Source organism: Haliaeetus albicilla, chromosome 22 (assembly GCF_947461875.1).
Source record: "Haliaeetus albicilla chromosome 22, bHalAlb1.1, whole genome shotgun sequence".
NCBI lineage: Eukaryota > Metazoa > Chordata > Aves > Accipitriformes > Accipitridae > Haliaeetus > Haliaeetus albicilla.
The window spans coordinates 18,034,274-18,050,793 of NC_091504.1; the positions used below are offsets into that span (position 1 = coordinate 18,034,274).

The 16,520-nt window shown below is 37.2% G+C and overlaps 1 protein-coding gene across 9 annotated transcripts in view; it reads left to right on the plus strand.

Moving 5' to 3' along the window:
• The first annotated feature begins 48 nt into the window (after window positions 1-48).
• The window catches only part of LOC104312819 (radial spoke head 10 homolog B2), a 31,205-nt gene continuing 14,733 nt past the window's right edge, over window positions 49-16,520 (plus strand). For 2 of the 9 annotated variants that reach the window (XR_011329334.1, XM_069810150.1), the window contains exons 1-19: window positions 49-1,174; window positions 1,889-1,964; window positions 2,235-2,303; window positions 2,508-2,681; window positions 3,754-3,839; window positions 4,508-4,628; window positions 5,493-5,669; window positions 6,381-6,522; window positions 7,017-7,138; window positions 7,604-7,793; window positions 8,531-8,642; window positions 8,727-8,806; window positions 8,911-9,059; window positions 9,887-9,994; window positions 11,129-11,299; window positions 12,085-12,213; window positions 13,373-13,424; window positions 13,939-14,055; window positions 15,135-15,330. Coding sequence is in view for 7 of the 9 variants with exons in the window: in XM_069810150.1 (XP_069666251.1) it covers window positions 921-1,174; window positions 1,889-1,964; window positions 2,235-2,303; window positions 2,508-2,681; window positions 3,754-3,839; window positions 4,508-4,628; window positions 5,493-5,669; window positions 6,381-6,522; window positions 7,017-7,138; window positions 7,604-7,793; window positions 8,531-8,642; window positions 8,727-8,806; window positions 8,911-9,059; window positions 9,887-9,994; window positions 11,129-11,299; window positions 12,085-12,213; window positions 13,373-13,424; window positions 13,939-14,055; window positions 15,135-15,330 (2,525 nt within the window). In the remaining 2 variants the exon portion in view is untranslated. Of the gene's footprint in view, window positions 1,175-1,888; window positions 1,965-2,234; window positions 2,304-2,507; window positions 2,682-3,753; window positions 3,840-4,507; window positions 4,629-5,492; window positions 5,670-6,380; window positions 6,523-7,016; window positions 7,139-7,603; window positions 7,794-8,530; window positions 8,643-8,726; window positions 8,807-8,910; window positions 9,060-9,886; window positions 9,995-11,128; window positions 11,300-12,084; window positions 13,162-13,372; window positions 13,425-13,938; window positions 14,056-15,134; window positions 15,331-15,780; window positions 16,007-16,520 lie in introns of those variants that run through there. The other 7 variants (XM_069810148.1, XM_069810149.1, XM_009919221.2 and 4 more) reach the window with 7 other exon arrangements.

Consider the following 16,520-nt stretch of genomic DNA (forward strand, 5'->3'; position numbering starts at 1 on the left):
CGGTTGGTATGGTTACGGCGGCCATCGCCGCGCTGCGGCTGCGCGGCGGCGGTTGTGAGGCGCCGGGCGGTGGCGGCGGCCTGGGGCAGCGGGTGGGGGCTCCGGGTCTGGCGGGAAGGGCTTCCAGCACCGGGCTGCCCTCGCCGTCTCTCGCTGTCCCACTCGGGCCCGTCGCGCCGTTGATCTGGTATTGTAATTGCCTGAGTGGAACGAGGCGTTGGCTGGAAGCAAGCAGTGGTGAGAACATGGCGGTTGCTTGAGGATGTCCCTGTCAGCCCCCGCCACTGCAGCACGGGCGTTTGATTCTTGTTGTGTTCCAAAGCAGTGATGATCAGTCTGTGAAATGAGTGGGAACTGTGATTACAGCTGTTCAAGTAGCCCTGTAACCTTCAAGTAGTTCTTAACTGGCAAAATAACTTTATAAGCTGTGGTGATTATTCTGTGTTGTTCAATCTGCAGCTCAGAACACAAGCAGGTTAAATCAATAATACTAGTGCAGCTGTGACTTTCAAGAAACTCACCATACTCCCGTCTTTGAGAAATGGTATTCAACTTTTCCACGTGATTAAATCTAGACACCTAAAAATCTCCTAGTAAAGATGGAGACCTCCATGTAGCAAAAGTAAATCTACTGACAACTTTTGTTGTCGTGGTTTCGATAGACCTCTTAGAGGTAATTCACAGGCGGTGAATTAGCCTTGCAGTCTGCCTACCACAAGCTGAAACCATTGTCTTGAGGAACTGTTAATACAGAAATAACTTAAAATATGTGCATGTATAATAATTAAGATTAATAACTTTTCATGTAGTTCACTGTTTCGTTGGGGTTTTTTTAATCAAATAGATTATGGGGGAAAAAATCTTTACATGAGACAGTAAACGTTCTGAAAGAAAATAAACATTGAGACAATACAGTAGTTATGGCAAAGGATAAGAAGAAAAATGGCAAGAAAGCAGAAAAATCTGTACGTCCTCCTATCCCTGCACAAGATACTACAGCTGAGAGTAGTTCAACAAAGCTGACGGATTTGCAGACCTTAATGAATGGAGTGGAAGAAACACAGGCAAATCCAGTGATAACGGATAAAGAACCAGAGGTGGTAGAGGAACCTCCAGTCCAAGATGTTCCTCAATACTATGAGGAGCCTATTCTTACTCAAGTTATTGTGAAAAGGTATGCTTGTTACAAATACATCAGTGAAGTCATGAATTCTTCTTTAAGTATCTCTAGTATACCCAGTGCCATACAAACACAGATTTGACTCTTGATTTGAGGCAGTGAATTGGACTATTCAGACCTAGTAGCCATCACACCTTACGAGACTGATACATGTGGAATTCTACTGCCTTCTTGCATCCTAGAGTGTTGCTGGCACGCTCTGCCTGCCAGAAGCCTCATTCTTTTAGCTTGTTCACCTACGGTGAAGTTTTGACTAAGTATACAGACAGTTGGTGAAGAAAATGTAGCTATTTAGTGTTCTGTTGTTGCTGCCTTTTAATGTTTGGTGCTGCTCATATCCCTTAAGAATATCCTAAACTGAGGAAACAAGTGAATGGCAGTGTTAACCAAATCCTTTTGTAGTTCAGGGGGGCTATATGTAATGTTTCACGTACTGACCAGGTTTGCCTGGTTGTAAGCTACCGATGTCATTTGTTTTCTTAATTGAAAGAAATATGGGTCTGAGGCAATACAAAAATTACGTGAAATATTACAAGGAAGGTGCAAAAAGTTGGAAATTTTGTTGTAGCTTGTTTTTGTACACAAGATGCAACAACTGGCCTATGTGTGGACCATGGCAAATCAAAGGTAATTTATTACATGTCTGCTGTGATTTAGGTCTACTGGCAGTGACCTGAAATCTTCATCTTTAGTTTGTTTTCCTTGTAGCTATGAAGGTGAAAAAGTCCACGGATTGTATGAGGGTGAAGGATTTGCATATTTTGAGGGGGGAAATACATATAAGGTGAGTGTATAAATGTAAAGCCAAAGTAGTAGTGGATCAAGTTCTTTCTCTAGAACAGGCAGGCTTGCTCTTTTAACGTAGGTGGAGGTTGAGCACTCAAAATGTGTAAGCATTGAAAGCTCTGTTGGTTTCTGGCATTGAAAGTCTTAATTTGAAACTAGTAGTTGGAGGGGAATTAACATGTAAGATTTCAGAAGAATGACAGTCACTGTAGACTTCAGTTGCGTTAAGAATAAATTTGCAAACGATGCCGTTCTCTTCATTTTGAAGGGCATGTTTTCTGAAGGGCTTATGCATGGACAAGGGACTTACACATGGACTGATGGAGTGAAGTATGAGGTAAAGTGCAATTTTACTTAAAACTGAACACAATTACAGCCAATTAGATGTGCAAATTCAAGGCAAGTAAGTTGCAGTAATTGGTACAGTATGGGTGGCAAAGGCAGAACTATGGCAGTGATTTCAGTCACAAGCCTGAGTTCTCCCAGATAGTTGGGGAACAGTGACATCTAGTTTTTTAGATGTTGTAATTTAATCTTTTAGGGAACATTTGTTAAGAATGTGCAGATGTTTAATGGCCGTTATACATGGAACGATGGCAGCATTTATGAAGGATCAATAAAGAATGGAGTTAGGCACGGATTTGGATTTTTCAGGAGCGGTACTTGTCCTGTTTCTTACATTGGCTATTGGTGTAAAGGCAAAAGACATGGAAAGGTAAGTAAGAACACCAAATGAGAGCGTGGTCTTGGGTGACTACCTTCTAGAACAGCAAGCACTCTTTGTGCAAACATTTTGCAAAAATGTTTTGTGCTGTTGCATGGTCTTATGCTATGTAGAGATTTGTTTTTTCTAAGGATCTTTTCTGAAGTTGTGAATGCTAATTAAAACAATTGAGGTGGGACCTTGTTTGTTGTAAAAGGGATGAGTGGTATCCTAAAAGAGTAATTGGCCTATTATGTGGTTTGTTCTTTATGCTGTTCTGAGCAGATGATGACAAAGTCAAAACTGACAACTGCATCAGTAGCCACATAACAATGACAGAACAATTAGCTTCCCAGTAATGACAAAGTGATCCCACCTCCCAAATGTGTTAAGCTGACCAAGTTTGATAATTACAATTAAGACTGCCTTATCTAGTGTAAGTAACACCTAGGTCCAACTTTTCAAAGGCAAGTAGTGCTTTTATCTGTCTCCGTTTTGTGCATCCAGATTGAGACAGTCTTCTGGGCCTGACATTTTGAAGACCAATACTCAGCCTATGAGGAAAATCCATTCTAATCACATGTGGTTTTGTTCTCTGTCACTAATGAGACATTAAAATCACACAGGCTGCTGTGGATGGTCACCAGTGCAATGGTCTGACCAGTTTGTTCTGAGAGGAAGCTATCAGACAGAGAAAGACAGAACAATTAATGCTGTAGAACTACTGTTGGAAGTTGAATTCTGAATGGGCCAGAAAACTGATTACCTCAGAGTGACTACTGTGATTAAATTGCCAAAATTAGCTCTCTGAAAGTATTTCCAAGTGGTTTGAGAAACGTGGACTTTGATGTAATGTAATATGGGTTTTTTTGAACACTTGGTCTTTTTTAAGGTCTTAACTAATATTCATCAAAAGAGGTTGCTTTTTTATTTAATTTTATCACTTCAGTTGCTTTCAGTACAGTGTCTCAAAGTGACTCTAAGTAAGAGTGTAATTACATGTGTGTTATATGATTTGTATGTGATGTTTTATTAATGTAGAAGAATATTTAGGTATTTAAATTGACTATACTGTTTGTTTCAGGGTACCATGTATTATGATCAGGAACATACCTCTTGGTATTCAGGCGACTGGATAAATAATGTCAAAGAAGGATGGGGAATGAGATGGTAAATGTGATAGCACTTGTTCTTACTGGGTTTTGGATTTTTGTTGGGGTTTTTTTTGTTTGTTTGTTTGTTTTTTACGGGTGTTATCATACAGTTTCTCCTGTTGTTTAAAATGGATACAAATGCTACCATTTCATAGTAGCATGTACTTTCTGCAGTGGGATAAATAATTGTACAAAGTCCTTTAAAATAATAAAATAGACCTTCTCTATAACTTTATATTTTTATGTTGGTATATTTCTACTGAGTATTCCCAGAAAAGAATGTCTAAAGACAAAATCCAAAATCAGCCTTGGTAAACCACAAAACAACACTTAAACACAAATAAACTTGATTAATTTGAACAGATGGAGCTGCTTTCATTAATAAATGAATTATTTATGGAATTATATATAAAAGAAATTTTGATATGGCAAAGACTCTTTGGAAAAAAAGAACTGGTTAATATTTTTACAGTGATTTGTAAGTTAAAAAGAGGAGGTAAACAGTGGGTACAGTTAAACCTCTGTATCCATGTCACAGTCAGCCAACTTTCAAAGTAATGCTAATATTTATTGTTAATAAGTGCTAAACTTATTAACAATGAGGTTTTGCATAAACCTTGCTTTCTTAAGATCCACTCAGAATTTAGTATGAATGAGTCATTAACTTTTATTGTTTTCTTGTAGCTATAAGTCTGGAAATATCTATGAAGGTCAGTGGGAGAAAAATGTACGTCATGGAAAAGGAAGAATGAGATGGTTGACAGCTAATCAAGAGTATATGGGACAGTGGGTGTATGGCATACAGGTATTAATTTCTTCCCCAGCAACCTCTTTAGTTCAGCATCTGTCCATTACTCTAGTAAAACTAGATAGGGAGTTTTGTGCAATATCGAAGGAGTTTTGTATGATTTTCTGCCAGTTGAGACAGTAGAGGAGTGCTGTTTATTTTAAGTTGATTCTCAGGTTAGCAATACTCAAATTTTTAAAAAGGTTTTGACTTAGTCTTAAAAAAATCATAATTTAATTATCTAATAGAAAATAAAAAGCTTTTCCATAAAAAAAAGTTTAAAAAGTTAAATGTTTGTGACTATACTTAGCTTGAGATGTGATTTCAGAAGTGAGTATATGGGGCAATTTGCTTCTGTGTCACCTGTGAAATATTATACCACACTGTTCCCTCTTGTAAAAGTTTTATGATGGAAGGAGAAGATTTCTGGCATTTTCTGTTCCTGCCATTTATAATTCTGTTGGAAAAAGAATGTGAGCTACTTCCTCTGTCTTTTCACTCTGCATAAAATTGTCAAGGAGTCTAGCTTCTGGAACACGGTGGCACTGTGTCTGGCATGGTGTTCCTCACCTGGCTGTTCAGCATTACAGTCAGAAGGCTTCAGGCAGGAACGATGTCTTTAGGAATCCTGTTGGAAGAGCTTGCTGAAGTATGTGTTGATTCAGTGTATCCTCTGAGCGCTTCTGCCATGCACCTTTGTAGAATATAGTTTTATGAATGGTTTGAAGTACTACAGCTGTCAACTGGGTGCTCTTATTTGAGAGATTTGCCAACAGTGACTCTTAAAGATGCCTAGGTGGTTTTCCTTTTTACAAGTCTGAACCTGTAGCAATAGCAGCTCTTCTGGTGACATTCTTTTTTAAACACACAATTTTTTTTCAGCATGGATATGGCACCCACGTATGGTTTTTGAAGAGAATGCCTGGATCTCAGTATCCTTTAAGGAATGAATACATAGGTGATTTTGTAAATGGGGAACGACATGGACATGGGAAGTTCGTGTATGCCAGTGGAGCAGTGTACGATGGTGAATGGGTTTGTAATAAGAAACATGGCAAGGTGAGTATTGACAAGTAGAGTAAGGCAAAACCGCACACAACACCAGAAGAGACTGTTCTGCTCAGTACAGTGTATCTCTAGATTTCTGTACGGAAAACTACATCCAATTTGCATTGTGGATGGAATCCCAACATAAAGGACAGAGTCCACTGAAAGCAGTAGGAGTCCTTCCCAGGACCTTGCTGGGCCACAGATTTGATTCTCTGGTTAGATGTGTATTATGTCTATAAAGAAATAAGTTTTACTGTGGAGATTTTCAGTGCAATAGATGCATCTTGATTTTTGCAGTGGTTGGTCAGTATTTCACTCTTACACTGTGAGCTAATGGATTTCAAGCTATCCGTGCACAGAGATGTTCACACATTAACATACTGTTTTAAAAAAATTGTGAGCGAAGTGCCACATATGCAAACTAAGGATTGCAAACAGTCTTTCTGTATGGGGGGGTGGGAAATGTTTTTTCCTGAAAATACATTTCAAAATCAATCAGATATCTAGGCAATTCTTCATCCCAGCAGTGTACTCTAATTAACAGATGACAAATTACTTTAGTAAGGAGGGTAGGAAAAATTATTTTGCTTTATTTTCTCTCATATATTGCATTTTAGCCAAGATTCTTAAAAGGAAATTTGATTGAGAGCATTAGTGTTATTTTTTTCTGATCTTTGATTTATATTTATATTGAAATTAATCAAATTGATCTGTCTATAGGGCAAGTTTGTCTTCAAGAATGGTCATGTTTATGAAGGAGAGTTCACAGATGATCATATAGTAGAATATCCTGCTTTTCAAGTGGATGCAATGAGTGCAAAAGAGCTGAATGCCATTTGCACAGGAAGTAATTTTGGCACTGGTAAGCAGCTTAAGAAAACAAATTTTACTCAGTTCACGGGTTTTTGTTCCTTTTTACTATAATGTGAAGCTATTTGTACTTACTCAAGAGCCAGACATATTTCTTCAAAGAACTTTGATAAAGATGGGCATTGTCTTAATAATTAATGACTTTTGTTCCCATGCTTGTTGTTTCCTGTGCGTGACACTGAGGGACACATCCACACTACATCTTGTAATGCTTTTGGAACAATGTTGTCTGAAAGTTTCATAACTTACGTAATACCTGCATTTCCTTTTGATTAGGGGTTGGAGTTGACAAAATTACTCTTCAGTTGTTATGCTGTTGATAATGAAATCTCTACTCCTCACTATAAAGGAGTCTATCATTCTCAGTTCGAAGTCAGTAAGATAAGAAGGAATAATGTGTGTTTTATTTTCCTTCTGTATGTGTGTATATATATTTTTTTTTAACTTCACTTTAGTTTGTTCTAATTTATTTTATTTGCATGGTAGAAAATATCGCTATCGTTAATGGTTTAGAAAATACTTCTATTCTGGGATCAGATATTGAGTTGGATATATCTTCACTGCTTGACTTGTTGCCAAGGGAAGAAAGACATGAAGAACTGAAACAAGTAAGAGTCTACTGTTTGATATTTTCAGTTTTCCTCTGCAGTGTGTTTCATAATATTTATTTCTGGTTTATTTGTATTAAAGTAACTCTTTCCATTAAAGAATTTTTTAAAAATCTGAAGGCCATGAAAACAGAAAAGCAAAAAGAATTAATAGACAGTATTGCCTCTTCCTGAGCTTCCACTAGGAGTCAATAAAAAAGACATTAACGTATCTGGAAGGGCATTCAGCAATTACCTTTAGCTACGGTGAGGTTTGTCTGCTGACAGAGACTAATGTATTTTTATCAGTCACCAGAAAATATGTATTATAACTACATTTGAGTAATGCCGTCATGAACACTTAACCAGGAATATGCTTTTCAGAGTTAGAAGATCAAAAGCATTATATGCCCAGTTACAGGATCAATACAAGCTGATCCCTACTTGATGTGAGACAATGCTGAAAACATATCCTGCTTTATTTAGGTAGAATTTGCTGTGTTGAGGCATATTACAGAACTGAGAAGAGTTTACACCTTCTACAGTGGCTTAGGCTGTTATCATTCTCTTGACAACACCTTCCTCATGACTAAGCTCCAGTTTTGGAGATTTCTGAAGGACTGCCAGTTTCATCACTCCAACATAACTCTTGCCGAAATGGATCGGATATTGAGCGGTTTGTATTTCTGTTGATTGGGGTGTAGAATCTAGGAATTTTAATAGTAAGCTGTGGAGAGTTGGAGTGGCAGGTTCTACTGACAGCTCAGCTCTGGTAGTTAAGTAGCCCTGAGTGAGTACCTCTGTGGCTGTGAGTTCTCAGTGGATCCACTTCTCCAAGCACTTCAGGTGCTTAGGTGAGAAAATGCAAAATTGAAATACCACTTTAAAAATTGTTCTAGAGAGCCATCTGTTCAAGTATTGTATTCACCCCTGGTCTTGTCATTACTATTACATGTAGTTTTAAGAGATCTGAGAAGAAGTAGAAGAAAAATATTTTTCTTTTTTTTTTTTTTTTTTCCAGTGCTCTTAACTTTGGCTTGCATGTAGTATGTTTTTTTTCTTCCATAGAGCCAGTTAATCAATCAATTCCATTTAGACCTGCAGTGGGGTGCACTGCATTGTCCCTAGTATCTGAAGGGCTTAACTCCAACTTTGCTTCCCCTTTCATTCCTATATGCTGAGTGAATGCATTTCTAGAACCAGAGAATTTCATAAGGTTCAGCTATAGGTGGATGGTTCTCCCTTGACCTGCTTGTTTGGAAGGGATGCTGTGTCTGGTCTGATTCTTCCAGGAGTGTGTTAACACTGTGATAGGTAGAGGTGGAGAGGATAAAAAAGTCTGACAAGTCAGTATGCCTGTAAGCATTTTAATGTACATGATAGCAATAGACACTTATTTTTAAAATTTTTTAGGTGATAAAACACCACTTGAGGAGATACATTGTCCACATGAGACTTTACTGTTCAGAACATTTTTGTCTTACCTTATTCGTCTAGCATTTCATATCTATCATGAAGGCCACAAGTAAGTTTCATCTTTTAGTGAAATTTATTTCAGTGTAATCAGTTTGAGTTTTCCCAGACAAGAGTATTTTTGTTTCAACTGTAGGGAGAAGGGTCCTTATCTGCATAAGTGTTTCTTAGAAATGATGTCCAGGAATGTTATTCCCACCGCCTGTTGTATCCAAGGTAAGTAATGGTATTTCTTTTGTGTTGTGCAGAATTCATCAATTAGTACCACGTACATCACAGTTTTATTGTAACAGTTATTTTTTCCCCATTAATTTTTAAAGGTGTCTTATTTTCTGAAGAACGATGTACAGTTTTTGCCATGAGCTACATTGACAAATGTTGGGAAATATACAGAGCTTTTTGTAGACCGAGTACCAGACCTCCATTTGAACCCACGATGAAAATGAGGCACTTCCTTTGGATGTTGAATGTAATAATCTAATTTTTTTTTTCATTTTGTGTGATTAGATGTGCTTTATTTGTCAGTTTATGTGACCATTTTAAAATAACTCCCTGTGGCTTCTGCACAGTTGAAAAGTTTAAAAGGTAGGAGCTATCTTATCTGTACAAACTGTCCAACAAACATTAAAGGGACAGTTGTTCTGTAGGAATTATTTATGTACTTTTGCAGGATTGAATTCTGATTTTGTATTTGATCATTTCAAATAATCAAATATTAGACAAATGTGTTTTAAGCAAATATAAATATTTTTGCTAGCTTCCCCGCCCCCATCCTGTAAAATGTATGTACGAAAATGTCTTACTGGTAGAACTCAGACAGACAGCTTTTGAAATAACACAGTAAACCATTTTAATAATGTATTAATTTAATATACTGCAAGATGAACATGCGATTCTTACTAAAATTCAGTAATTTGGGGACAGATCAAGATTACACTGAAGCTAGGGAACAATTCCCATTGATACGACTGGCTTTTGAGTCACTGTCACTGTTTAAATGCAAGACTTTTTTTCATGAAAAAAATTAATAAAAATATCAGATGGCAAAATTGTAATTTTTTTTTTTTATTTATTTATAAGCTTTCACGAGTTCTTTCTTAACACTGTTATTGCAGTCTAGGGAAAATTCCCATCGACTTCAGTAAGGCCAGAATTTCACTCTGTCATTAATTATGTACGTGGAAATAAAATTTGAAAGCACTAGAAATTTTGATACAGGCTTTAAAGGGAGTTAGATTAAGTCCATGTAGGAATGCCTTAAGTGCTATTAACATATTTACTCTTACTCTTACCCAGGATTTTAAACTTCTCAGCAAACAATTAACTGCTTCAAAACTTGTGGAAATACTTGTCAAAGATGGTCCCTCTCTACATGATAGCAGTAGTACCAACCTGGAGCCAGAGGTGTGTATGAAAAAACATATCATGGTTCATTGCTACAGGAACAATTAACATTCCTTTTAAAAAAATGCTGCAAATACTGTCCTATCTGCTAGAACAGGAGGAAAAATAATTAATTTATTCCAAAAAAATAAAGAGTGCAAACTTGAGCCTCTATTTTTGTCTTCCTTTGTTCTGCCTATATCTTCTAGTTTAGCTCACGTACTTCTATGTTTTTCTTATGTTACCCTTCTTAGTACAGTCTCAGCATACCCGACCATACAGATAGTTCCTTAAGAGTGCCGTAACCCAGAGGGTGAAATACCATTTCCAGGAGACTGCTGCTAGTAATAGTTCTGTCTGTGGGGCAGTTACCTGACAATATGTGTATACGGCGATTATACAGGGATGAATCTCAGCGGTTCCAGCTGCTGAGGCACGCACTGGAAATGTTAAGATAGGTCAATAATTAAGATGTGAACCTGCTGATCCTGAAAATCTGGTGTTCCAAGAAACCTGATTAGGGACATGTGAAGTGCTGCCACCTCAGTGAGGTCCAGTAGTGACTATAGAAGACACTTGTGCTGCCTGACAGCTGGCCTGCTATAGAGGATCTTCACCCTTAAAGAATTAGCTCTTACTCAGCGATGCTAAATGACATAATCAAATTTATTGCTTTAAACAGTATCTGATAAACTGAACACACAGTGTAAGTCTTACTAAGGGATTCATTATACACCCATTCTTGGTGTTTCTGGAAGCATCATGTGCAATTAAATGTTAAGGTAATAGCAATAGTTGCGTGTTATTTGTTAGAGAAATTTCTCATAGCTCCAGAGACAGCAAAAAATCTATGCAGTATTTTATTTCAGTATGACTTCTGTAAGGTATAACACAGTATATCACCTCCTGAATTTTTTGAGCTTTGGCTGTTTTCAATTTTTCTTCAGAAGAAGGGATGTTTGACTAGGTAAGTGAGGCCAGCTAGGCTTTACAAACAATTGTGTTTGAGTTCTTTGGTTGCTCAGGTACATATGCCTGTTAATGAAAGGATTTTTTGCAAAAAGAATTAATTACTGTGTTTATTTTACTCTAGTTGGTTTTTCTTGAAAGGATTTTTTGCAAAAAGAATTAATTACTGTGTTTATTTTACTCTAGTTGGTTTTTCTTGAATTTGTTGAAGCTCTTCTTGATTGTGCATTGGTGTATGTTACCAGTGATATGATTAAAGAGCAAGTAGCTCGTGATAATCGGAAGAGAAGTAGACTCGAGCGCCTCTCCAAGGGAACCACAAATATGTCTCTGTACCCAGAATATTCTCTGTCCCAGGTAAAGTTGATGCAGACCAGTTAATGTCTACTTAGAGGGTGAAGTCAGGCCCTGCAAATGTTCTACGTTTCCTGAACATAGAAAGCAATTTCCTCTTTTTGCATAAACAGTCATTTGATTGGGTCCTTCTGCTTTTTCTCTTTGTTGCTACCTTAGATTGTAACATCAGTATAGATAGTTTTAGCACATTTGCGCATTTTCCTAGATACCTATAAATACACATAAAGTACTTGCAAGTCTCCTGGTGGGAAATTGACAAATTGGTTGACTGGTGGAAGATGTGCCTCTCCTACTTTAAAGTCGAATGTCTAAAATTGCCCTGTAAAAATGGCATTGCAGTTGTATGTAGCAAGACTTGCTGTTTCTCAGCAATTAAGCTATGCTCTTTTCTTTTCGCTAAACTCTTGAATAAGGATTTTGTAGGTTGTAAGATGCTGCCTGTGACAGTGGTGCAATTTAGATGCACAGAGTAGTTGAAGGCATGAATTAGAATTGTTATTTGGAATTGTGCACAAGATGAAAGTATTTTTATTAGTTCAAAGAGCATTCACAAAGACCTAATTTCACAGTCTCTGTAAGCCCGTAGTGCCACTGGACACGACTTCCCATTCTCTGGCCAATTGTTCCCATCCTACAGAACCCATTCCCTTGCATCACTGCAAGCATTAATGCAGTTGCACAGTGAAATGGTCCAGTTAAAATAGTCAGATTTTCCAAGACCAAAAGAAAATCTTGATTTAAAGTGTACTGAACATAAAATTCTTCTTGTGTTTACTTTTTATTAGTGCACATACAGAAGTATAATTGGTGCAGACATAAACGATGACATTTCTGAGGCAGCTGAACTTTACACTTGCTCATGGTTGTCTTCAAGTGAAAGTGTCATATCACAAGATGAAATAAAGAAACATGAGGTATGTAAAAAGCCTGCACTGAAAGATGGAGCAGAGGGGTCGCAATTCATAGGTGACAGAGTAGCCAAGGTAGTTTTAAGTTTTGAAAGGGACCAGAATTTAATATTAAATACAATGTGTTTCCATTCCTGGATGCATGTATGAGCCTAGAAGTGGTTTTATTTATTAGCAGTTTCTATTGCTAATAAAAGCATTTGCTTCCACACATACACTCAGCTATTGTTATTGAGAATATTGGGTGGTATCTTCTACATTGACTAAAATGATGAACAAAGCTACAGTTTATCTTTATTTGCAAGGCAGGGAGTGAGAGGCTAAGTGGGCAAAGAGATTTAGAAGCACTGGGGAAGGTAACTGTAACACAATTCTTCCAGCAAACTTTTCTCCTTAACTGCCTTTACAATTTTGTACCCAATGTATGACTATAATGAGATTCTTGATATTCCAAGAGCAAATACGTTCTGTTTGATCCCTGTGATTTCAGGGTAGGATAGTAAGGATTACTAGTTTGCACTGGAATTGTGGAAATCAGACAGCGAATTTGGGAACTTCTGGACTTTTGGAAAATAAACCAACATTTAAAAAACAGAATTGTGTTTGACTTCAGTTTTTGTGAGACTTTTACTGTCACTCTTCTGAAAAGAGTGGCATCATCAGGCTGCAGAAGATGCTTCGGATGATAGTTGGAAAGATTTCAAAGCATCCTCCTTGGATATACTCTTGAATGTTGTTCTCTCATTTTCACTCCGTATAATTCCTGGAGTATATTCCTGTAGTTAGGAATAGAAATTCATTACAGTTTCCTTGGGAGCAGATTAATAATAATATGTAGAGCAACATGTTAAGAACAGAGGGACACGTCTAAGAACAGGAGCTTTCATTCTCTGTACTTCTATCTTTCCCTAGCTCTGAAATCGGGTAATCCTACTTCCCTGACTGGTATCAAAGGTAAAGTGTTATGACCAATTTGCTAATACTTGAAAGTGTGAAACACTATGGTAACTTAAATGCTTTGAAATAGGCATAATTGCAGAATGCATTTGGTTGGCAGAATGCTTTGGAAATAGGAATTTGCATGACTCAAATGGACATGTGATTTCAGTTTTTAATTTGAACACAAGCCAGGCATTTAGTAACTGAATTTAAAACTTCTTGCCAGCCACTGAGACCTTGTGAAGACAGAGGGCATCCTCTTCAAGAATTTCTACTGGGTGAGTACTGTCGTTACCATAAGCATCTATAAGCAGTGGTGCTAGAGGAGATACTCACTCTTTTTACAGCTTTAAAGATGATTAAAACAGTAGCTGATCATTGAAACAGCTGGATGTATTGCAATTACAGAGGGTAACTGGATTCAGTTTGGCAATTATGACAAGGTTTACGTTTAGCTTTCCAGACCTGCTATACACAGATAGGGTGGGCAAGTTTGAATCTCTGAATTTTTTGTGCTTTTTAATTAGAAGCTATCACATTTTCCTTAAAAAAAATAAAGGCTTTTAAAAACCAATTTCTTCCTCTTCTGTCCCACTCATTTGGGCATGGAAACAGGAGACTGAACTCTGCAATTGTGCCTTCATTATAAAAAACCTTTTCATCAGTACAGAAGTATTTCAGCCACAGGTCTAGCTGTAAGGTCAGATGACAATTTATATTTATTTGTGCTGAAGATCAAACCTGATATTTAATGTACAGAATTACAGACTGAGTAATTTTCTTTCTTTGTAGTATCAGATACTGTCCTCTCATTTCACACAACTCATGGAGATAGCAAAGATGTTCTGTCATTGTTCAGCTGGAATGCACAAAAAGAACAAGATTTCTGTCCTGCAAAGGAATTGACAGGTAAAGCAGTCCTACTGTTTTAAGACTAACACAAAAAAATCCCTCGTAGCTCTTGAATTGCAAAATTTTAATTGTATATGCAGATTTCAGCTTGTCACAAGAGGGCAGTAAATGAACATTAATTCTGGAGGAAGTTTTTTAAAGAAAATTTTTTAAATAAAATGAAACTTAATAATTGAGACATTTAAGTACTAACTTAAATAGTTTCCCTAATTTTAAAATGCCGTATTTTATTTGTAGGGCATCTAAAAGCTGTAATTTGTATTTACTCTGAGAAACTCAATCAAGCCTGCCCTTTTTGTTTTTTGTCTTGCACAAATAAAAGATATTACTGCTATGTCTTGCTTCTTTTACTTAATATAAGAATTATTATTGGTGTGCCACCATTAGCTGGGGCAAGATGTCTTATGTTATGACAAGCCAGCATTCATGCAGAAGAGAAATCACTATGAGCATTTTCTATATGTTGAGGCTAGTAATCTTTTTATACCATCTCCCTTCTGGCTGAGTAGCAGATCTCATCTGGGTTCTTTTTCGTGCTTGTTAAATGTTTTCTACAGATAAAGAACCCAAATCTCAGAACATAGGTAGACAAGGATCTTTGTGTAGTTATCAGCTCTTTCACTGAAACCTGATGACTGAAAAATTACAGATCGGAAAAAACTGTTTATTAAAGAACCAGCAGATGGGCAGATTTTTTGACAGTCACAACAACTGGATGCTTGCATTCAATTCTGTTCTTTCAGGTAGTCATGTTTGTTCCTTCATTCCTCCATGCACAGGAGTCATGGATACTGAACTGTCATCATATTACTGCAGAAGACATTTATCATAGGATAAAAGGGGAAAGTTCATATTTTTCTGATGCCATTCCCAGGGACAAGTCACTCTGAAGACCCACAAAAGGGCCATCCCCTTTCACATGCATTAGTTAAACATTTCTCACAGTTGCCATCTTCTGTACCATGCAGAAGCCAGACCTTCCCATTGCAGAGTGTCAGAGCTGAAATATTGTAGTCCAAACGCATTTGAAAGAGAAGTGCCCTACTAAATAAACATGTTTAATTTACATGTTGCAGATGAACCAAAAGAAGCCAAAACGGAACAAGATGAGGAATTCAGTCTGTGGCTGTGTCGGGTGCAAATCTTTTTTACAACTAAGTTCTTTCCTGCCTACCACCATGAAAAATTGGTGAGGGAAAAAATAAAAGAAAATAAAATACAGGATGCTGAATTAGCTGAGCTGAGAAAGATCAAGGATGAGGAGCTGGCAAAGTGAGTGTTGTATTGTATCTTGAAGTACTGCTACCTCTTATTTTCTACTAACAAAATTATTGAAAATGAGAAGCGTGCTTTAATAAAGTAGTATTGCGTACTGTAACTGGGAAAACAAACTCATCCAGGTATAAGCAGCAACATACAGAATGTAGCTCATGTGACTTCTGTTACTGTCAGGAGTAACATATACAGGCTGCTTTCAGGTTACTGAAGTCTTAATTCTCTGATATTTCCTAGCCCTTGAGCCATGCTCTGTGTAAAGGCAGCTAAAATTTTTTTTTTTTTTTTTTTACATACCATAAGTCAGACTTGAAGTGGTAACTAGACAGATTTTCTGCTTCTCTACAATATGACAATTTATACTGCTCAGACTGCAAATATAACTATAGTTGCTTAGCCAGTACCCCCTCTCTTGCAGTACATTAAATTTAAATTTTGTTCACTCAGACTTATTGCTGGAAGAGAAGCAGAAGAGGCAAAAAGGCAAGAAGCAGCTACAGCAGAAAAAACATTTGACTCCAGGGATGCAGACTTTAAGGAGTTAGAGGAGCCTGTCACACAGTTAGTACCCCCTCCAGAGGCACCCACTGTAGGACCCCCAGTTGTTACAAAGGTGCCTGCTGGCAAAAAGAGAAAGAAGAAATAAATCTAATGAGAACTACTGAAGCTTCAAGTAAGTAAGTAAGTACTCTTTGAATAAGAGGAAAAAAAAAAACACCCACCAACAAAAGAGCCACACTTGCACTAAGGTCTAAAATACAAGTATGATAAAACTGTATCCACAAGACTTGCTGGGGTCAGAGGAAAACTGTCTGCTCTTAAACCAAGGGTCTTGGGAAAGAGAATATAGTCATGTAAATGACCCTTTAAACAAAACTATTCCAGAAGTCACTATTTGAGTTGTACCTAAAAATTCCCTCAAGTGTTAAACTGATACAATCATGACAAGATATCAGTTCTTATATGTCCCAATGAAATGGTTTCTGCTTAAACATGGTTTATTTGACTGAAATACTGCATATAAACAAGTATGTAAGAATTGGACAACAACTTTAAATTGGGCTGAAGCAGGAGTTGCAAAGAACAGGTCAACCTAGAATGTTCTTTGTTGAGGGGTCTTTTGTAACCAGTCTAGTTTCACATTGTAGAAAATTAGCAGAAAGTCACATGATGCAAATGAACACAGG